Source organism: Trichechus manatus, unplaced genomic scaffold (genome assembly GCF_000243295.1).
Source record: "Trichechus manatus latirostris isolate Lorelei unplaced genomic scaffold, TriManLat1.0 scaffold00111, whole genome shotgun sequence".
In the NCBI taxonomy this organism is placed as follows: Eukaryota; Metazoa; Chordata; class Mammalia; order Sirenia; family Trichechidae; genus Trichechus; species Trichechus manatus.
In genome coordinates this window covers 3805265-3828651 of record NW_004444047.1, presented here as the reverse complement: position 1 = coordinate 3828651, position 23387 = coordinate 3805265, and the positions used below count along the sequence as shown (strand labels likewise).

General features: G+C 53.3%; 1 protein-coding gene across 1 annotated transcript in view; it reads right to left on the bottom strand.

Moving 5' to 3' along the window:
* The window catches only part of LRPAP1 (LDL receptor related protein associated protein 1), a 19162-nt gene extending 7298 nt beyond the window's left edge, over nt 1–11864 (bottom strand). The window contains 4 exon segments of the mRNA XM_023737977.1: nt 64–184; nt 3809–3933; nt 6595–6739; nt 11674–11864. Coding sequence (XP_023593745.1) covers nt 64–184; nt 3809–3933; nt 6595–6739; nt 11674–11859 — 577 coding nt within the window. The 5' untranslated portion in view covers nt 11860–11864.
* Nucleotides 11865–23387: the final 11523 nt, after the last annotated feature.

Genomic DNA, 23387 nt, shown 5'->3' with positions numbered 1-23387 from the left:
GGGGTGCAGGCCCAGGAGGGCCGGGTGGAGGGGCCGCGCTGCGGGGTGCAGGCCCAGGAGCACCTTCGGTTCTGCTCAGGGTCTCCAGCAGGACGCTGTACTCGCGCACTTTCTCTGTGTGATGTTTCAGCTCCCGCCACAGCTTCTCTAACTCTTCACTGGAGAACTTTCCAGAGGTCTTCGCCTGAGATGGAGAAAGGGCCCAAGTGAAAACTCCTCAAGAACCGCATGGACCCACCCGTCCGAGCCCCAGCGGCCGGTCCCTGCTCCCGGAGGTACGTCCCTGTCAGGCCCAGGGACTCACAGGGCCAGCCCTCACACCCGCGTGCCTGCACCAGGAGGTGCGTGTGGCAGGAAAACAAGAGGGGAAGAGCAATTCTGCGTCTGAGGCTCGGTGCGGGGACAGCTACACTGCGCGGCTGTGGTGTGGAGGGGGCAGGTCTCTCCCTCCCTCCCCACGGTGGCTGGGGCCCATCCCCCATGACCACGGAAGATGGGGGGACGAGAGCGCCAATGTTCAGACCCTAATCGATGTGCCTCAGGAGGGGGCTCTGGACCAGGAGCCGGACTGAGCCAACGCCTCGTCGGCAGACCCCAGAGCCTGAGCCCGGCCCCCACCCACACAGAGGTTTGTGCACCACAGAGAAGCGCATGTGGAGGCCAGCGCTGCCTCAACCCTCCCCGAACACCATGGTGAGGCCACCCCATTCTCTGTCTGCCTCAAGGGTTCTGGGAAATTAAAAGTAATACGCTCTCGCCATACACAAAGACAAACTCAAAATGGATGAAAGACCCGAATGTGCAAACTAAAACCACAGCATCTGTAGACGAACGGCAAGGGCAACACTGTCAGGCCTAGCACTCAGCAATGGACTATCTCATAACAAAAGCACACACAGCAAAAGACAAAGTAAATAAATGAGACCTTATAAAAATGAAAAACTTTTGTTCTTTAAAAGACTTTACCAAAAAAGTGAAAAGACAAGCTACCCACTGGGACAGTATCTTTGGAAACCATGTATCTGACAAGAATCTAATAACCAAAATATATATACAACTTCAATAACTTAATGACAAAAAGACAAATAACCTAAACATAAAATGGGAAAAGGACTTGAACAGACATTTCACCAAAGAGGACATTCAAATGGCCAGCAAACGCATGAAAAGATGCTCAGCGTCATCAGCCATCAGACAGATGCAAATCAAAACCCCAATGAGATGCCATTTCACTCCCACTAGGCTGGCTAAGATTAAAAAAACAGAACACCAGAAAATAACGTGTTGGTGTGACGGTCAGTGTTGTGTGTCAACCTGGCTGGAGATGATTCTCTGTGGTCTGGCAGTTTTGATGTAGCTAGGCAGCCTTTTAATGATGTAATCACCTCCATAATGAGATCTGATGTAATGTGATCACCTCCATGATGAGCTCTGTTGTGAGCAGCCAGTCAACTGAAGGGGAGTTTCATTGGGAATGTGACCTGCATCCAATATAGGTGGACTTCCCGGCAAGGGTCGCTGGCCATTGCTTGCTCTGGATCCTGCAGCTGGCTCCTGTTCATCTGACCTCTGATTCTTGGGACTTGAGCCAGCAGCTTACCTGCCAATCTTGGGATTCATCAGCCTCTACAGCCTGTGAGCCAGAGGCCTCCTATCTGACCTTCTGATCTTGGGCTCACCATAATCTGTGGCTATGTGAGTTGGGCGAAGCCTCCGGCTTGACCCACAAACTTGGGACTTTCCAGCCTCTACAACCGTGTGAGTCATTTCCTTTACATAAATCTCTCTCTCTCTATATATATATATATTTATCTGCTGCACTGGTTTTGCTTCTCTAGAGAACCCAGCCTAAGACAGTGAGGATGTGAGGAAACTGGAATCCTTACCCATTGCTGGTGGGAGTGCAAAATGGTACAGCCATTGTGGAAAACAGTGTGGTGGTACCTCAAAACACACCAATGTTCACTGCAGCACTATTCACAATAGCCAAAAGGTGGAAACTACCTCAGTGCCCATCAGCAGATGATGGATAAACAAAATGGAGAACAAAAATACAATGAACTGCTACTTGGCCAGTGGGAGAAACGAAGTCTCGATAGATGTTATAGCACGGACAGAGCTGGGAGACTTTATGCTGAGCAAAAGAAGCAAATCACAAAAGGACAAATACTGTATGATCTCACTTCTATAAAAAGAGAAGAAAGGGCAAATATACAGAGACCAAAGTTTATGAGTGGTTACCAGGGGCGGGAGGGAGGGGGAAAAAGGGGGTTAATGGTGATGGAAAAATTGCATTGTTTATGGGTAGGGTTGCACAGCCAATTATTGTTAATTGCTGTTAATAAGTTGTACACCTATAAAAAGTTGAACGCTTGGGGATATAGTTACCCCAATGACAAAAAAAAGAGTAGCTACTGAGGCTGCTTATGTACAACCAAACACCTCATGGGATTCGGTTCCTTGGCTTGGAGGTTCAGGGTCCTAGTTTGATGAGACATCCCACTTAATTGGCCTAATAATGTGTTTAGTGCCTCTCTTCTACCTCCTAGTTTGCTGTGTAGCGCGTGGGGTCTTAAAAGCTTGCAAGCAACCATCCAAAGCACAACACCTTGTCTCTATCTGCCTGGAACAACAGAAGGAGAGTCAAGAATTGGAGGAAGAAATGGAATGTGTGGCTAACTGTCTCCATGAACAACTGCCTCCTCTGCCATGAGACCAGAAGAACTGGATGTTGCCTGGCTACCATTACTGAACATTTTGATCAAAGACGCCATACATGAATCCTGATCAAAAGGGGGAAAACGCAGAACAGAATTTCACATTCTCATGCACTCCAGACTTTCTGGAGCCATGGAGGGTGTATAAACCCCTGAAACTACTGCCCTGAGATAATCTTTAAACCTCCAACCAAAAACATTCCCTGAAGTCTTCTTAAAACCAAACAATAGTTTAGCTTAACTAGTAAAAAAGATCTGCCTTGAGCACTATGCTCTTTGAAAGATCTATATGGGATCAAACTGACAATAGCAACTCAAAAGATTAGATAGGAACCTGAGAGAGCAGTGAGTTTATGTTAATGGGGGAGGAACAACTCAGAAAAGGAGGGTGAAAATGGTTGCACAACTCAAAGAATGTGATCAGTGTCACTAAACTGTACATGTAGAAACTGTTCTATGGTGTACGTTTTGCTGTGTATATTCTCTGCAATCACAAAATAAATAAACTTTAGAAGGGAAAAAAAATCAAATCTCACACCAGAGTAAAACTCCAGCCCGTGCTGTGCCAGGCCCTGTGCGGTGTGACGACGTGCTACAAAGCATCTCTCCGTATCTGAAGGTCTCCCACACACGGTTAGGCGCTCCACTACTGGCCGAAAGCTCGGCAGTTCAAACCCATCCAGGCCTGGGGGTCTGCTCCTGAAAGGTCACAGCCTTGAAAACCCTACAGAGCAGTTCTACTCTGCGCACACGGGGCTGCCAGGAGTCAGAATCGACTCGCTGGCCACCAGTGACACTAAGGGCGACATGCTGAACAGAAGTCCTCTGCTGAGGACGAAATGCTCACTGCGTGAGAACAGTGCCTGACAGGAAAGGAGACTGTTCGCAGGAAAACGAAAATCACAGAAAGAGCCTGGCGGCTTCACTAGGGAGCCCCTGTATCCACGAGACTCCCCCACCTTATGGGGTTCCCCACACAGCAAACACGGCCTTTCTCAAGGGTAGAGCAGAAGCAGAGCCCCCAGCAGCCCCCATCCCTAACCGTCCACGCGACAGTATAAACATGGGTTTCTGGAAGAAGCCAAGGGTACCTTGTGCCACAGCTTCTCCAGCCGCGGGTCTTCCAGGCCCTCCTCCTCGGTACCGTCCTGGAGGTAGTTGGTGTTGACCACCTGGGCGTCCTTCCTCCCGTCCAGCCTGTACTTGGCCAAGATGACTAGAGAGAAACAGAAAGGCTTTACCAGTGGTTTCCTCAGTCTGCGTGACGCCCGGGTCTGGGCTTCCACACATGCCCGCTACTCGAACCCCTTGCTTTCCGGCAGCCTTGCCCTCACCTCAGGTTCTGGGTGACAAGCCTGGACACCCCTGCCCCCCGAGACAAGGCTGCTGTGTATTCCTCTCCCAAGGCACCCGCCTGACTCCTCCATCGACCGCGCTGAGTCAGGGTGCCACGGGCGGGTACTGCTGGGACAAAGGTCCCTGGTGGGACTATTTTTACGGTCAGCTTCACAGACCTTCCAGTCCCAGCGCTGAGTAACGGCTGGCTGGGTGGATGGGAGCAACGGCTGGGGGATGGTTTTCTGACAATCAAAATCATGTTTTTACTTAAGGGAAAACACTTCCTAAAGGAATCTGGCTGCAAAGTCAGCTGGGCCAGCCCTAAGCCAGGCAGCAGCTCTTGCAGACAAGTCCTCTGCTGGTCTCCCTGGAACTCGGTCGTCCTGGCCAAGCCCCCCACCATTTTCTCCTCACCCAGGCTGGCCTAACCACACCAACCTTCGTGGGGTGGGCTGACCCCTCTCCTCCTTCCTCTGGGCGGGGCGGGGCTCTACCAGGCCCCACTGCCCCCAGGGCTGCATCCCAGCCTCCAGGAGCCCCAAACCTGGCTCCCTTCCAGTTGCAACCACCTCAGCCATCCTCGGTGACTTCATTGTCTGAGCTGGTGACCCACCTGACCTCTGCCACAGCCCCTCCTGGACCTGAGCCCCTCGTAGACAGCCCCCACACGGCTCTCCTGAAATTCTGCCTCCACAGCCCCCCGCCTGGCACCTCCTCCTCTGCCCCCACCCCTCACCTGCACCCCTACTGTGAATCCACAGGGGCCTCCAGCCCTGACTCCTCACTCTGTCCCATCCTCTGTCCACCTCCAGCCTCCTGGGGTCAAATCCTGCTATATCCCTCACTGGCCGAGGGAATGAGGCTGAGTCAATGCCCTGCACCTCAGCTTCTCACCTGGACTCAAGGAGAACATCTGCACCCACACCACCACCGGGGGTGCAAGCCGAGACGGCACAGACCTTGGACAGGTCCCAGGCAGCAGTCTGCCCCTACCACCTGGTCTGAAGGCTCCGGATGGGGCTGTCACCCTCTGAAGTCACCCTAACAGGCTCTCGATCTATGAGATTCTGCCACCCATTTGTACACAAGGACCCTCTGAAGGGCCGAGGCTGGCCCCAGAGCCTTGTGGTGCAGCTGCCCGATCACCCATCTGTATACAAGGACCCTCTGAAGGGCTGAGGCTGCCCCGTGGGCGGGCGGGCAGTCAGCACTGGGAGCCCACCAAGAGAGGAGAGCGGGGCATCCCCAGTGAGCTGAATGGCCGCGGAGAGCTGGCCCTGGGCATCTCCCGAGGAGGCCTGCTTCTGCTCAAGCTCAGCTCCTCCCTGCTGACTCACTGCCCCAGGTCGCCCAGTAACCACGTGCTCTTATGGTGGGATAAGCAGCCCGGGTCCTCCACCCCAAACACGCCAGGACGCCCATCCGGCCCCTGCTCCTCTGGCAACCTGGGTCCCTTCACCCTCCTCTCAGAACGATGGCACAGCAAGCCCCAGTCTGGAACCTGGTCAGGGGCACCAGACAGTCTGTGCTAGTACCTGTGACGGTGGCGAGGGCCAGCCTGGCACAAGGACCTCCAGCCTGGACCCTGTCCTGGCCTTTCAATTCACTGGGACCCTGTCACTCTGCTGAATCCAGCCTTGTTCCTGGCCTCCTGCTCAGGCCCAGGTACCAGCTCCCACAGGCCCAGAGGGCAGGTGGACACACACACACCCCACACAGCAAGGTGCACACAGCACACACACACCCTTGTTCCTGGTCTCCCGTCTGAGGTCTCCTGCCCAAGCTCAGGTACCAGGTACCACCAGCCCAGAGGACAGAGAGACACAACACACACATCCCACACGTGTACGCACACCATAAATGCACACGATCACACACACGTGTACACCCATGCACACCCCCCACGCACACACACGCTGATAAAAGGAAGACGAGCTCAGAACCACCAGCCCCGGATGTGCCTCTGAGCTTCTCCGTGACGCGTGGGCATGCGTGTGGACCTGCCTCAGCCGCTGACGGTCTAGCCGGCGCTGAGGGGCCGAAGGACAAGGGGGAAGGCACACGGGAGGGGCCTGAGAAGCAACCACAGCCCGTTTGCCCAACTGCTTTTTTCAAACCCCTGGGCCCTGAGAACACGTGTCTCGTGAGCCCTGGTAGCTGAGCGGATGACTGCCCCATCCCTCCTTGAAGACTCAGCAAAGAGCAACTCCTGGCCTTGCGCCACAGCCCACAGGAAGCCGCTCTCCTACCAGACCTCGGGCGTGGCCCCCATAACCTCCAGACCCTGGGACACACCCGTGCCGTCTGCTGTCCCCACCTGCCCCGAACTCCCTGCGTGTGCTGACAATACTCAGAGAATGCCGGGGTACGGGGCCCGGCCCTCCAGCATGCTGTCCTTGGAGCCAAGCGACCATGAGGCCGCACCGGCCGGCCGCCCCCCTCGGTCAGCCACAGCGTATCGTGGAACGGCATCAACAGAACCGGCCGACCAGGAACGAGAGGCCTGTGGCGGCTCCCTTCATGTTAAAAACAAAGATACCGTGGAGATTGCGGATGAGTCTGGCCTCCTTCTCCCCATCTTCGTCCAGCCCTTCGATCTTCAGCTTCTTCCAGCTGAGCTCGTCCCGCTCCTGAATCTTCAGGTCAGCGTGGAGCTCGGCCAGCTTCACGGGGGAAAGGTGGAGCTGGAAGGAAGGCAGGAGAGAGGATGAAGGCCGGCACGTGGCGACCAGCACACCCGCAAGAAAGCAGGCCTGGAGCGCTGCGGGGCCAGACACGAGTGTCAGGGTAGAGACTGCAGAGCCCGGGTCACTGACAACACAGTACACACGGGGAACCACCAACGGGGGCCGCTCGGGGCCACGTTCCAGACACGGCATCACCCAGAAACCCAAGTCCACCCAACAGCTTCCCCGGGGACAGTGGCCTGACTGCACAGACCCAGGAAGGAGCTGCCTGCTGCTCGCGGCCTCACCCGCGCCTCTGCTGTGGGCCGTGGGCTTGGCAGAGACACGTGGGCGAGCAGGTGCACCTCACAGGAACGGGCCGCTGTCCACTGTCAGCCTCCTCTGACACGGAGAAGCCTCAGCCATCAGGGTGGACAATGCCCCGCTTGGCAGAGGCCACAAATCAGCAGGAAGTGACCAGAAGGGAGGAAAAGACAGGTCAGTGACGAGACCTGGCACCATTTCCCGGACCCTTCTCTGGATACTGAACTTTAACATTTCAAGTTAAAAGAAAGTTAACAGAAAGCAAATGCCAGAAAAAATCTGTCAAACTTTAGGCAGTAAGGCAACCAGCCGTGACCGCTAGACAAGCCGACGTGTGGAGAGGGCCGCGCGCCTGGACCCAACGACCCCCATCCTGGGCCGGAGCACCGAGTCACGTGCGTGTCAGACGCCTGCTCCTGAGACTCTCCAGCCAGCCCCGTCCGCATCCTCCCGACACTCAGGTGGAGGACGGCCCTCCCTCTGGAGACGTGGAGACGGCCCCGTCAGGCGGCAGGCGCGAGAGCCTGTCAGTCTCACCCCCGAGGGCTGCCTTCCCTCTGCCCCCAGGAAGCGGAGGAGGGCGGGGGCGGGGGGAGCGAGCCCAGACCCTGGAGCTGCAGCTTGCTAGGCTGGTGTCCACCTCCCCAGCCGCCAGCTCAGGGGGCACAGGGGACCATGGTTGGGGGGGGCAGACGGTGGCTCACGTGTTCCCGGGCGTGCTTAATATCAGCGCTTCCGGGTGCTGGCCCGAGACCGTCAGACAGCAAGGCCCCACCTCACGGGCAGGACATGGCCACCTGGCAGGTGCTATGGCCTGCCTGCTGCAGACACCGCCACAGCGCAGGGCAGCGGGGCCCGGGTGCCCCTTCCAGCCAATTGCCTGTGCCCGGCCTTCAGTCCTCCAAGCTCCAGGACAAGAAGGCCTGTCCGCCGACCTCACGCTGCTGTGAGGAGACCATCCCACCATGGGTCCCGCCAGGGGCAGGTCTGGAAAATTCTCTCCCACTGCAGAGGGTCAGAGAGGCTGCAGCTCGGCCCTGGCTGTCCTCTCCTGCCCTCAGCGTCCTTGCTTGGACCCTGATGCCCAGGGGACAAGAGCATGGACACACACAAAAGCAGTGACAAGCAGGTGTTCTGGTGTCCTCAGTACCTACAGAGGTGAGCACCCTGCACGCCTGACTGCATGCCTTGCTTCTCTGGACACACCGGCCTTCCACACAGCCTGATCACTCAGGCCTGATGACAGCCTAAGTGACCAGGCCCGACCGTCCCCTCCCAGGCCCGACCGTCCCCTCCCAGGCCCGTGAGCCTCTGCACTGGCACAGTGTGGACCTGCTCCGGAATTTCCCCCAACACCCTGAATACATGGCCACCTGACGAGAGAAAACCAACCCCAAATCTCCATGAACACAGGGTGGTTCCACAAGAAGCCCCCTTGGAGAAGACTTCTGCCAGCTCGCCCCACCCCAGAGCCCCAGGCGGCCTCCCTCAACTGCAGTCTTGCCACACTCGAGGACGTCCCAGGCCCGCGCTGGTGGCAGAGGAAACCCAAGTTCCCATCATCAGCTCTCTCAGCACTTTACAACAGGAACCGGGTGGGTGACCTTGCAGAAAGCAAACCTGCAGATGCTGGGCGATGGCGCAACGGGCAGTCACCCGGTCCCCGAGATGGAGCGCATGCTCCAGAGTCTCCTGGGGCCTGCACCGTGCTGGCACGCGCATGACAAACAGGAATCCCACCCCCCGGGCCGGCGGGAATGCCATCAGACTCTGTCTGCCCTACATTCCGGGACACACATGTGCTGAAGGTCCCAGGAGAAGGGCCTGGAGACCTGCTTCCACAAGGTCACAGCCACTGCAAAGTCCCTGGAACACGGCTCTACCTGACACACACAACCGGTCACGATACACTACGATACAAAGTCACACAGGAAACAAAACAGCAATGCGTTCATACGTTCATACACCGAATCACAGAAAGGATACGATCTTCTCGGCTGGTGCGTGAAAGTTACAAGGTAGGTTATGAAAGGCTTCTCTGTAACAGCAGAGTTCACCTGCCCCAGGTAAGTGCCTGCAGCTAAGGAGACCACCACTCAAGAAGGCCCCCCTTTCTCCACATGCACGAGCGGCACTGGGCTCTGGGTAGGCAGCAGAGGTTGACAAGGATGTGTGCACAATTCCCAGCCTATGCCGACTGATGACAGCACCATGGGCCTCTTGTCCCCACTGTGCTCGTGGCCACTCCACCCCAGGACCCTGGCCCTGCAAAGAGCAAGAAATGAAGCCTGACAACCACCCAGATGAATATCACCACCATCGGTCACGTTCACAACAAGGATGAGGACGGTGACTGTGAGCCAGGTTGAGGGCCCCCTGGCCAGGCCAGGGCCTAATGCCTCTGGAACCAGCGTGGAGGGCCCGGCTCTACCCACCACACCATCAAGAAGGAAAACACCAGGCAGCACGGCTCACTAGTGTGCCCACCAGGCACGGGCTCCCCAGAAGCAGGGTGGGCAACAGGAATGCCCTGGAGCACCTTCAAATTCTGTTCGGCAAAAAAGACGTTCTCAGGACTAGTACCTCAGGGCTGGGGGAAAGGCCATCAGGTCTGATAGCCGAGGACTCGGCACCAGGCGGGGCTGGGGGGCTTCCCTCAATCAGGCCTTGGGAGAGCTGGGATGTGAGACCTAACAGCATGGGCCAGGTGGGCGGAGTGCGGGAGAGCAGGCAGGTGAGGAAGCCACAAGAGAAGGTGAGGAAGATGCCCAGGCCAGGCCTGGGTCCACCAGGGAAGCACAGGCACAGCAGCCCAAGGGCCCAGCAGGGCTGACCTAGCCAGCTGCGGGGTGGGTAGAGGGCTGGGGGCCAGAGTCCAAGAGCAAAGGGGCACCCTGCAGGTTCTGGGGCTCCAGCACACACTACCCCAACACAACCAGTCACTTCCCCGTTGGTTCTCAAATCCTCAGCCTGCCTGTCAGGCAACGACAGGTGTAAGGCATGCCCATCACAGGTGGGCCACTCAGGGGACAAAGGTGAGCAAGGGAAGGCCCTGGCCAGCAGGCTGTCACTCCTGTTCCCTGCTGCTTGGAGGCGTTCCTACCCTCAAATCAGGCCTGTGTCCCCAGGCCCTCCAAAGCCCCTCCATCGCCACCCCTCCAGCCCAAGTGCCCGCCACCCCACCCCCCAGCAGAATCCTTTCAAGGACACAAGTCTGGGCACAGTGCTGGGCCAGGGAGAAGCCCTCGGAGGGCCTGCTGGATGGATCACCTGGCATCAATCTGGTGCCCCCGAGGGCAGTCTTCCTCCACCCGTCCCTCCTTCCCTGCCAGCTTCTCCTCTTCTCTCTTCCAAAACTTAGTCCTTACTTCTCAGCTATTTACTCTCCTCTCAAAGACTCTAGCAAGCCATAACAGACCATCTAATCTGCCCCTCCTCATTTCAGAGATAAAGCTCCCAGGCCCCCGGGGAACAAGGAAACAGGCATTTCACTAATGACAAAGCCATTATGTTCATGGGGAGGGTGGCTTGTCCAGGGTCTCACAACCTTAGAAAGCTGCAGGCCAGACCCTGCTCCTACCGGCTCGGTGGCCTAGGGGGAGGGGCCTTCCTCCAGGTCTCAAGATCTTCATCTCTGCAATGAAGGTCAAGGTGATTGCTCATCTCCTGGCTTTTAGCACTCCTTGGGTCTTGTGTTTTATGTCTTCTAAGCCTAACCCATCTCCTCCAACCTCACCATACCCTCTCCCCAAGTGAACAACAAAGAACCGCTGCCGTCCCCCACATGCCTTTAGGCCCAAGACCATCGAATAACCGTAGCCAGCTGAGGTGCAGTCACCTCTCATTCAAAATGAGCTCCAAAGGGTTTTCAGTGGCTGAGTTTTCAGAAGTAGACAGCCAGGCCTTTCTTCTGAGGCATCTATGGCTGGATTTGAACCCCAACCTTTCAGGTAGCAGCATTAACGGTTTGTACCACCCATATAACCAAAACCTATTGCCGTCGAGTCGATTCCGACTCCTAGCAACCCTATACGGCAGAGTAGAACTGCCCCATAGAGTTTCCAAGGAGAGGCTGGTGGATTCAACTGCCGACCTTTTGGTTAGCAGCCATAGCTCTTACCCGCTGCGCCGCCAGGGCTCCTGTGTCTTTGTAGAGAGAGATATAATGCAAGAGAAAAGACAAAGAACTGGAAGGCAGATGAGCTAAGGCCCAGACCCTCTTCAGCAGGGGAAGGCAGCTTGTATGTACGGGGCAGGCTGGGGGTGGGGAACCAACCACCTGACCTTCCCGGGTCTGTCTTCGGCTGTGCTGACATCCCAGGAGACTGCTGGCACCGAGGCCTCAGCAAGCGTCGCCAAGGTCTGGGTCTCTAGTTTTTGCTGCAAACGGCTGCGTGATACCACCCGCCAGACACCTCAGTGACGATTCGCCAAGGGTTTAAGGGTTTGTACCCCACAAAAGCCCTAAGCGAGGCCAGGGGCCGGCACCACCTGTAAGAGGCCTTTTACAGGTCCTTTCACAGGCCCTCACCGCGGCCCTGGCGCCGGGCGGACTCGGAGCGCACCAGGCCGAGCCCAGGCCCGCCGTCGCGACAGAGGACTCTGCTCCCCGCCCCCGGGCCGCTCACCCGCTGGGCCTTCTCCCACAGCTGGTTCAGCTTCTCCATCCGGAACGCCTCCGGCTCGCGCTTCGCGGGCGGCGCGGGTTCGTTCTTCTCCCGCGAGTACTTGCCGCCGTGGCCGGCCGCCGGCGCGGGCCCGAGCAGCAGCAGCGGGAGCAGCAGAAGCTGGAACCCCCGTGACGCCATCTTCATCTGCGCCTGGGACCCGCGCGGCCCTCCGGGAGAACACCGAAGCCCCGCCCCCCAGGGCCCCGCCCCGCCGCGCCCCGCCGCGTGGACTTCTGGGGATTGTAGTCCCTCCCGGCCCTGCCGGCCGAGGCACGACCGCCGGCGAACTACACGGCCCAAGAAGCCCCGCGGTGGCCCGTGGGCGTTGCCCAGGCAACCACGCCGGGGCCTCGCGACGCCGGGCAGAACCGCAACTTTAGAGCGGGGCTGGGGCTCCCTAGAGACGTGGTATAGCTGCAGGAACTGCAATTTGGGGGGTTGTTGCGGGCAGGGGCAGGTGGCGCATTGATTAGGAGCTTGGCTGCTAACCAAAAGGCGAGCAGCTCGAAACCCTGTGGGGCAGTTCTACTTTGTCCTATAGGTCGCTATGAGTTGGAATCACTCGATGGCAACAGGTTTTTTGGTTTTGGGGACAGGGGGAGGTTTGGTTGAAGAAGATGCAGTCACTTCGGCACCCGGAACCCGGCCTCTTTCCCCGGTACTCCGTAGAAAAAGTGAAAAGTTCAGAAATCAGGACCCAGTCGGGCTGAAACTTAGAATGTCCCCATTTCAGCTACGTTAATACTGATTCTTCCTTGTCACTATGGGCTTAGGGAAGGCGCCAAGAGGCATCAAAGTTGCCGTCAGGAACCTTAGAACCGCCTAGCCCCACTCCTTCATCTTACACAGGAAAAAAACACTGAGACCCAGGGAGGGCCCAGGTGGTCCAAGGAGTGAACAGCAGACCGGAGTAGGTCCAGGTGACCTGGGCCTGCTCACTCACATCCCGCTGAAACTTATCCCGAGGATTCAGGAAGCACCTGCGCCTCACACTTACTCGGACTACATCCCAAACACTTCCTCTCCGTGCGCTTTTTTTAGGGATAAGTATTTGTATACCTGTCTCATTTGTCTCCACCCAACACTCACTAAGTCCACCGAGCAAACGTCAACACAGCTGATCTTGTGGGGCTTGGGGGAGAGGTGGGAGTCCCCCAGGAGGTAGAGGGGGAAACTGAGAGAAGGAGTGAGACAGAGTGCTGCCATCAGGAGCTCGAGCTGGAGAAGGAGGGACCTAGAGAGGGGGCAGGAGGGGGATCCGGTCAGGATGACCTGAAAAGGCCTCCAGGGGAGACAGAGCTTTCCAAGTGGGGGACAGTGAGGACAAAGGAAGGGGGTGGAGAAAGCCTGGACACCTGGGAGGAATCAACATTTATTCACTTAAAAAAAAAATTATTGTGAAAATATACACAACAAAGCATTTGCCAATTCAATTTCTACATGGACGATTCCAGTGTGGTAGCATTCCTGACTCTCCTTCTGGGATCATTCCACAACCATGAACATAAACTCACTGACCTCTGAGCAAAGACTCCCCTATCCCCCTCTCTCCCCCACCTGGTGACCAGTAATAATCTTTGGTTTCTACGTATTTGTTTATTTCATATACATGAGACCATATCACATCTGTCCTTTTCCGACTGACTTAGTTCACTCAGCATGATGTTTTCAAGATCCATTCCAGTTGTGGCATGCATCTGAACTTCATTTCTCTTTATGGCTGAGCAATATTCCATAGGGTCGCTATGAGTTGGAATTGACTTGACGGCACACGACAACAACATTCCGTTGTGTGTATGTACCACATTTTGGGTATTCATCTGCTGATGAACATTTCCGTTGTTTCTACCTTTTGGCTATTGTGAAAAGTGCTGCAGTGAACGTTAGTGTACAGATTTCTGTTTGTGTGCCTGCATTTATTTACTTTTAAACTGAACCCTGTGTTGTTTCAGAAAGACTTAAGTTGCCTGGACTCAAGGAGCGTCTTGCTCTTCTTGGCTGCCTGATGTCCAGTCTTGAGAACCATTGTTTCGATGGTTTGTCCAATTTTTTAGTTGCTTCAGGCAGGGGAGTAAATTCAGTACCTTTTACTCCGTCTTGTCCAAAAGCACAAGTTCCCAGCTCCTTGCCTTTTAATATTCAGTGCACTCATCCTGTGTGTTAGTTACGTTGTTGTGTGCAGTGGAGTTGATTCCAGTTCAAAGTGACCCTATAGGACAGAGTAGAACGGGCCCCGTAGGGTTTCCAAGGCCGTAATCTTTCCAGGATGTGGCAGTCTGCTTCCGCGAAGATTACAGCCTAGAAAACCCTATGGGCAGTTCTACTCTGTCACATGGGGTCGCTATGAGACGGAATCAACTCAATGGCAACTAACAAAATCAACAATCTTTATGGGAGCAGATCGCCATGTCTTTTCTCCCACCGAGCAGCTGGCGGGTTCGAACCACTGACCTTTCAGTTAGCAGCCAAGAAATTCACCACTGCACACCAGGACTCTCAGGTAGGTGGTTGTCGTTGTTAGATACCATTGAGACGATTCTGACTCATGGAAACCCCATGCACAACAGAACGAAAGACTGCCTGGTCCTGCGCCATCCTCACAATCGTTGCTATGTTTGAGCCCATTGTTGCCGCCACTGTGTCAGTCCGTCTCATTGCGGGCCCACCTCTTTTTCACTGACCCTCTACTTTACCAAGCATGATGTCCTTCTCCAGAGGCTAGCCCCTCAAATGCACAAAGGGCCCACAGAAGGTGACTTCCTGGGAAAAGGGGCAAGGCTGTGGTCCAGCTGCAGACCGGCAGCAGCTGGTATATTTAATGTAATATATTTCAAACGTTGATTCACAAAGGGGAACACTGGAGCATGGCTCATCACAGAGGTGGCCCCACCTGGAGGCCAGGGGCCGTTCTATGCCCTCCATGTCAGTCAATCATTGGCCATGGTTACAGGGGAGGGTGTAACTGCTGAGGCAGTTCCCATTTGGTCCAGGGCAATGCCTCAGAGAAGGGGCAGCTGTGTGAAGGGGCGCCAGTGGGCATGAAAAGCATCCAGTACCCTCTGCCGGTCTCTATCACCTGACACTATAGGACCCCAGGAACTGGGGTAAAACCACCCATTGCCCAGCTTTCATGCTTCCACTAGGACCCCAGGAGTGTCCTTGGGTAAGACCACTCTTAACTGAACTCCTTATTGCCAGCAGGAACCAACTGGGGCCCCCGGCAAAACTCCTACCACTCACCGCCTCCCTCCACTGTCTGCCTTGGGTCCGGGGGACTAATCTCATTGTGCTCTTTGTCTCTCTGTATGTCAAGTTCAAGTCTCCCGGGCCACCCCTTATCCCCATACAGCTCTGTATCTCCCCTTCTCTTGCTCCTTTTCCCACCTCTCCCCTACTCTCAAAACCCTCCCACTGTGCCCTCTGAGGAACCCCGGTGGCGCAGTGGTTAAGAGTTCAGCTACTGTCTTAGTCATCTGGTGCTGCTATAACAGAAATACCACAAGTGGATGGCTTAACAAAGAGAAGTTTACTTCCTCGTGGTAAAGTAGGCTAAAAGTCCAAATTCATGGTGTCAGCTCCACGAGAAGGCTTTCTCTTTCTGTCGGCCTTCTTGGACTAAGAGCTTCTCCGCGCAGGGACCCTGGGTCCAAAGGAGGAGCTTTGCTCCCGGCCCTACTTTCTTGGTGGTATGAGGTCCCCCACTCTCTGCTTGCTTCCCTTTCCTTTTATCTCTTGTAAGATAAGAGGTGGTACAGGCCACACCCCAGGGAAACTCCCTTTACATTGGATCAGGAATGTGACCTTAGTAAAGGTGTTACAATCCCACCCTAATTCTCTTTAACGTAAAATTACAATCACAAAATGGAGGACAACTATACAATACTGGGAATCACCGCCTAGTCAAAGTGACACACACATTTTTTGGGGGACATAATTCAATCCATGACAGCTGCTAACCAAAAGGTCAGCAGTTCAAATCTACCAGCCGCTCCTTGGAAACCCCATGGGGCAGTTCTACTCTGTCCTATAGGGTCGCTCTGAATTGGAATCAACTCAATGGCGAAGGGTAATGGGTGCCCTCTGAATTCATGGCCAGTCTCACATCCTGAAACTTTTCTCCGGACATTCCCTTGACCTTGCTCCAAACTGAAAATGGACACCCTCCAGCCCTTTGTGGAGGGCATCGCTCTCTCTAGCACTTTTTTTAAAAATTTTTTTAAAGCAACCTGTGCACAGTGGAATGGAACTGGTCCTGTAGCAGCCCCGTGACCAGTTGGGGACGGGACCATGTTCCATTGTCCATTGTTCCATAGGGTTTTCGCTGGCGGAGTTTTCAGAAGTAGATCACCAGGGCTTTCTTCCTAGTCCATCTTAGTCCGGAAACTTCCCTGAAACCTCATCAGCATCACAGCAACAGGCAAGCCTCCAATGACAGACAGATGGTGGCTGAGCATGAGGTGCGTTGGCTGGGAATTGAACCCAGGTCTCTGCATGGAAGGTGAGAATTCTACCACTGAACCACCACTGCCCCTCTCTACTCCCCTTATAATCCTATGACCTCAACATCCAGGTGGATGGTCCCTCCAAAGCCCTGCCCATTCTCCTCTGATGATTCGACCTCCAACCTATCCCAGTGTCCACTGCCATTACCATATTGTAGTCTTTCTCACGGCCCATACTTTAAACTCTGTGGCCACAATCCCAAGCACGCACCGACCAGTCACCACGTCCTACCTTTCCAGGTGACTTCCTCCAGTGCCCGCCTCCATACCTTCAAACTCTGGGACTTCCAGTTTGCTGACTCTACCACATTCTCACTGTTATAGCCCTCTTTTGTCTTCCCCCTTCCTTCCCAGGGTTGGGAGGGCACTGACATTCCTGGCAGCAACCACCAGCTCCCTGGGTCTTCTCTCCATCAGACCAGCATCCCCAGGCCCTTGCTGTCTCCTCAGGTTGCGGACCACAGACTGGCTACTCTTTCACATCCTCATCTGGTCATCTGTTTGTGTCCTCCTCCCACTGGACCGTATATCCTCTGATGGCAGCAACTGTGTTTCTCTTACCTCGATCTCCTGCTGCCCAACACAGGACTGGACACAGAGTTGGTGCTCAGTGGGGGTTTGTGGAATGAGTGCATGGATGGGAGATGAATGGATGGATGGATAGGTGGGTGGATGCATGGATAGGTGGATGAATGGATGGATGAATGGATGGATAGATGGGCGGGTGGATGGGTAGATGGATTGATAAGTGGATGGATGGATGAGTAGTTGGATGGATTGGTGGATGGAGGGACTGGTGGATGGATGGATGGATGGATGGATGGATGGATGGATGGATGGATGGATGGATGGATGGATGGATGGATACATGGATGGATAAGTGGATGGATGGATGAGTGGATGAGGGATGGACGGATGGATGGATGGATGGATGGATGGATGGATGGATGGATGGATGATGGAATCCACTCTTGGTCCCAGCCTGGTCCTAGAATATGCTATCTCTTCTCAAAAATAAGGTTCCACGAAGCCCCTGGTGACTATGGGACAAAGAAACAGAAGGGGAGCTAGTGGACGTCTCATAGCCACTTAAGATCCAGCACTGCCTGGCAGAGGCCCAGGTGGGCTCTGCTGGCTGGTGAAGGGACTGTAGGTGGCCAGAAGAAGGCAACTCTAAAATCCCTCTTCCAGGCAGCTCCCCAGTCCCCCTCAACACGAGGTTTCTGCAGACTCAGGCATCACAGCCCTGAAGAGGTGGGGCTGCCCAGGAGCATTTTCCCCTGGGGTGTGTATGCTGTGGTGGGGATGCTGTGGAGACGTGGGGACCACTCTGCAGTAGGGGCCCCTGTCCTCTCCCCGCTCCTGCTCCTGTGCCCTCTGCTGTCCCTGGGCCTCCTGTGCTGACAGACCTGGGAAGCTCCTCACCCGGGAACACCATCATCACTCAGCACCTCGACCTACAGGAGGGCAATTAACTTGTCCATTATCCCCTCCCACTAAGTCATTCCGACATGAAACTCCCACCAGGCTGAAACTTGACACAGAACAGCAATTACTGAAAACATTTTTTAAAAAGTTGACGTTTTTGTAAGAGCTCATCCTCCTCTGCGGTCCAGCCTCCCCAGAGGAGCCACGTATGTGTGAGCCTGACTTTGAGAATCCGAGTCGATTTAAGGTGGCTGTGGGCCCAGCCACTGCACGGGTCCTGCAGTCCATGGTGGGCAGCGGAGAGCCTCACGTTGCTGCCAGGTCTCCATTGTGATGCTGTGTCAGCGCCACCGACGCTGCCACCTGAGCACCTAACAGCTTTAGTAAGCAGCCGATTCCCAAGGTTCCGTCTCAAGGAGCCGTGGAAGTCAGGAAAAGTGCTTTTCGTCACCTAGGGCATGACAGGTGCAGTGGGAGCCCCAGGCCCCTTTTCTGATGACACGAGTGATGTGTCTGACTTCAGGAAGATCCTGCCACTTCCCTGGGTCTTAGCGACCATCTATCATGTGCAAAAGAGTAGTCAAACTCACCCAGAGGTGCCTCAGAAGAAAGGCCTGGCGATCTGCTTCCGAAAGATCACAGCATGAAAATCTGATGCGAATGAGAACTGCTCCTATAAAATGAGGGTTGGGCGGGTGTTTGGCTGTCTGCCAAAGAGATTACACCCCCAATTTACAGGTTAGGAAAGGTGAAGGGAGAGAGAGGTCATGTGTCCAATGTCAAACAGCTAGAAAGTGGTAGAGCCAGGATTCGAACCCATGTCAGGCTGACTCCAAAACCTTGATCTCACCCAGAACATAGTGCTGATTGCGGGATGTATGCCATTTAAACATGGCTGCACTATTGACAGCTGCTGCCCCCACAGGCCTCTATGCTGTACACGACATGTTGGAGACTTGTCAGCGATAAGAATGAGATTAGGCACGACTTGTTTTCCCAAAGCTATTGCCCTGTTTCTGATTGGCTTGTTTACCTGAATTCCTTCTCCCTTGCCAGAAACTTACGGTTACTCACCCTAAACCCATTGTTCTGTTAATTGCTTTACTGCTTGCTGTATTGACTATAAAATAAACTCCTGGGACTGAAGCGGGGGTCGACTCCTCAGAGTGCCCCTCCTGGCCCCACTTCTCTGTAAGAGTCGTGCAGTTGGTTACTGTCTTTGCAGTCCCGATTACCATCGCCGCTGTGACAGCTGATAACATCATCTCGTCTGTGCACCTCTGCCCCCATTTCTAAGCTTGGTTCCTGTGGTATTTGCCATAACGCCATAGGTTTATTAACTTACTGAACAAACATTATCGCGCACTTGCTGCGTCTCCCAGATGGTGCAAATGGTCTGCCCCCAATTACTAAGTTAAAGGTTTCGGTTCGAACCCACCCAGTGGTGTCACAGAAGAAAGGCCTGGTGATCTGTAAATCTGTAAAGATCACAGCCAAGAAAACGCTATGGAGCAGTTCTACTCCGTAACACTTGGTGATGGGAAATTTGGGGTTGCCGTGAGTTGGAATCGATTCCACGGCAATGGGTTTGGGTTTTTTTTTGTTTTTTGCTGTGTGTCGGGCATTGCTTTAGGTCTTGGGGACACATATACAGCAGTCAGCAAAACAAGGGACGTCCCTGCCCTCCAGGAACTCACATTCCAAGGCAAGTGCACCTGGGAAAAATGCAAACCGTTCTGATAAGCTGCTATCCGTGGCTGCTGACCTCTGCGTCATCTCATGATCTGAGTGCTGTGGCTTCTCCATGGCTGGATCGCAGACCAGACATTAGAAAACTGGGATTTCTGCTCTCACCATGACTAGCTCTGTCATTTAGAGTCCAGACGGCAACCTCACCCTTAAAATGGAGACAGCAATGCCTCCCTCCTGGGATTGCTCTAAGAACTCTGCCAGGGATATACGTAAAAGCAGTTTATAAACAGGGATGTGCCCTAGAAATGTGAGCTATAGTTATGGTCGCTGACGGCATTTGGAGCACTTCTTTCTACTGCAGATATAACTCTAATAAGATACCTGAGTATAAAAGGTAACAAGCTTTAATGTAGTGTACTCCAAAGGCTGATTCACAATTTGGGGCAAGATTTGTTGTTGTTTTAGGCGCCACCGGGTCGTTTCTGACGCATGGTGACTCATGTACAACAGAACGATATGCTGCCCAGTCCTGCGCCATCCTGACAACCCTTGTTATGCTTGAGCCCGTTGTTGCAGCCACTGTTAATCCATCTCGTTGAGGGTCTTCCTCTCTTTCACTGACCCTTAACTTTATCAAGCACGATGTCCTTCTCCAGGGACGGATCCCTCCTGATAACATGTTCAAAGTATGTGAGATGAAGTCTCACCATCCTCACTTCTAAGGTGGCAAGATTTAAAGGACTACAAACGCTTAAGTGCAGTTGGGAAAGGCATCTTCAGCCAGGCTCCCCTTAATCTGAGCACCTTGTCCCTGGCGTTCTTGCAGAGCAAAAGTCCCCAGGCAGGAGTGAAGGGGCACATCTGGCTGGGGTCCTGGGCAGGTGCACCTCCCAGGTGTCAGAACCTGAAGGGTAGGATAAAGAGAGTCTGCAGGCACACCTGAGCAGAGGGTGACTTGCAGGAGTCTGCTGTTCCCCACAGGGGTTGTTGTGGATTGAATTGTGTCCCCCCCCAAAAATGTGTGTCAACTTGGCTAAGCCATGATTCCCAGTATTGTTTGTGATTGTCTACCATTCTGTCATCCGATGTGACTTCCGTTTGTGTTGTAAGTCCTACCTTTATGATGCCAATGAGGTGGGATTAGCAGCAGTTATATTAATGAGGCAGGACTCAATTTACAAGATCAAGTTGTGTCTTAAGTCAATCTCTTTTGAGATATAAAAACAGAAGCAAGCAGAGAGACACAGGGACCTCATCATCACCAAGCAAGAAGAACCAGGAGGAGAGCACATCCTTTGAACTCGGGGTCCTTGTACTTAAGAAGCTCCTAGATCAGGGGAAGATAGATGACAAGGACCTTCCCCCAGAGCCAAAAGAGAGAGAAAACCTGTCCCTGGAGCTGGCGCCCTGACTTGGGACTTCTAGCTTCCTAGACTGTGAGAGAATACGCTTCTGTTTGTTAAAGCCATCCACTTGTGGTATTTCTCTTATAGCAGCACTAGATGACTAAGACAGGGGTATTTGCGGGTCATAACTGGGGTAGGGGGCTCTTGCTGGTGGGGACACAAAGGACCTGGCAAACTCAGAGCTATGGAGAGGCTGTTGCCACATCTACCCTCAGCAAGGGGAGGGCTGCAGTAATTCTCCCAGGGGCCTCTCACTGGATCACAGAGAACCAAAGGGGAAGGTTGCACCCTGTTCCTAGATCCTTGATATCGTCAATGCTACTGAAATATTTATTTTCCAATGTTATTGCTAATACAATACAATACGCATTGCCATCGAGTCTATTCTGACTCACAGCGACCCTATAGGACAGACTAGAACTGCCCCATAAGGTTTCCAAGGAGAGGCTGGTGGATTCAAACTGCTGACCTTTTGGTTAGCAGCCAAAGGCTTAACCACTGCGCCCCCAGGGCCTCTTGTTGCTAATATATAGAAATAAAATTGAATTTTGCACATAGATTTTTGTATCCCACAGGTTTGCTAAACCCAAACCCACTGCTGTTAAGTCGATTCTGATTCATAGTGACCTTATAGGACAGAGTAGAACTGCGTCATAGCATTTCAAAGGCTGAAATCTTTACGGATGTGGACCGTCACATCTTTCTCCCATGGAGCGGCTGGTTGGTTGGAACTGCTGACCTTTTGGTCAGCAGCAGCGTGATTTAACCACTACGCCGTCAGGGCTCCTCAACTTGGCTAAACTCCCTATTAATCTCCACCATTTGTCTGCAGATTCCTTAGATTCTTTTGCACACACAATCATATCTGTGAATAAAGACAGCGTGCTTTCTTCATTTCTTTACCATCTTTCCCCTACTCACTGTACTCTCACCATCCAGGCTGATATTGAATAGCAGCAGTGCTAATGGTGTCTTTGTCTTGCTACCAGTCTCAGAAGGAAAGCTGTCAACATTTTTCCATTAACTCTGATTACCTCTCTAGGTTTTTTGGTACTAGCCTTTATCAGATTAACAACATTTTCTTCTATTCCTTGAGGGCTAAAACTTTTTTGTAACAATTTTATCAAATGCTTCTTCTGCATCTATTGAGATGATCATATATGGTTTTTATCTTTTAAAATGTTAATGTGTGAACTTACATTGGCTGCCTGAGGGTATATGTGGCTTTTGGTTGTCATTGATAGATGTCCTCTAGTCCATTCTGACTCATAGCGACCCCATGTGACAGAGTAGAACTGTCCCGTAGGCTTTCCTAGGCTGTAATCTTTACAGGAGCAGACCACCAGGTCTTTTCTCACAAGGAGCCGCTGGGTGGGTTCGGACCCCCAACCTTTATGTTAGCAGCTGAGCACTTCGCCATTGTGCCACAACTTACCCCCAGGAAGGGAGGGAACCCTTGGAATAAATATCCCAACTTCACCTTCCCTCCACCATCAGTTCTCTGGCTGGCTCCTCCCTTTGGCATTTGACCTGAAAGTGCAGGACAAGAGTTCCCGTGGGCTGTGAAGGCTTCGTGCAGGGAGGGCATCGTGCAGGGAGGGCATCGTGCAGGGAGGGCATCGTGCAGGGAGGGCACTGCGGAGGAGAAACTAGACAGGAAACACACAGCCAGAAACCAGTCTGTGGACCATTCATCCTGTCATCCGATGTGTAACATTGTAACCAGGGCTTTCCACTCTCTTTAACACCCGTCACAATGGAAATTATTGAATACGTTGTATACAACTATAAATGTGCACCCCGCAGCTTTGTGTTTTCTTTTTTTTTTTGGTTTTTGGAATATCTTTTTTTTTTTATTGTACTTCCGGTGAAGGCTTACAGAACAAATAGTTTCTCATGAAACCCAGTAGTACACATATTGTTTGATGACATTGGTTAACAACCGCACAACATGTCAACCCTCTAACTTCTCAACCTATGTGTTTTCTTTTTTAATGGGATCTTGTGAAATGGAATTGATCAGAACCCCTGTAGTTTATAAGGCACAAACCGTTAGCTGTACGGCAAACAATGAGTGCACAGAGCTGGCAGTCAAATGTTCTATGCATTCTGACAATAAATAATAAAGAACAAATTTCGCACCACCATGCCCGAGGAAAGACAATTATGTTTCTACTCCTTCTATGGAAAATGATATTATAAAATTGTTGTCACCTGATAACGTGACTCAAAAATATGCAACCCCAACCCACCTAGAGCAAAGGAGAATGAAGAACATCAAAGACACAAGGAAAATGTTAGCACAAGGGACAGAAAGGGCCACATAAACCAGAGACTCCATCAGCCTGAGACCAGAAGAACTAGATGGCACCCAGCTGCCACCAATGACCGCCCTGACAGGGACCATGGCAGAGAGTCCCTTACCGAGCAGGAGAAAGGTGGGGTGCAGAACTTAAATTCTAGTAAAAAGACTAGACGTAATGGTCTGACTGAAACTGGAGGGACCCCAGAAGACTTGACCCCTGGACTCTCTGTTAGCATAGAAATGAAACCATTCCTGAAGCCAACTCTTCAGACATAGATTAGACTGGGCTATAAGACATAAAACGATACTCGTGAAGAGAGTGTTTCTTGGCTCAAGTAG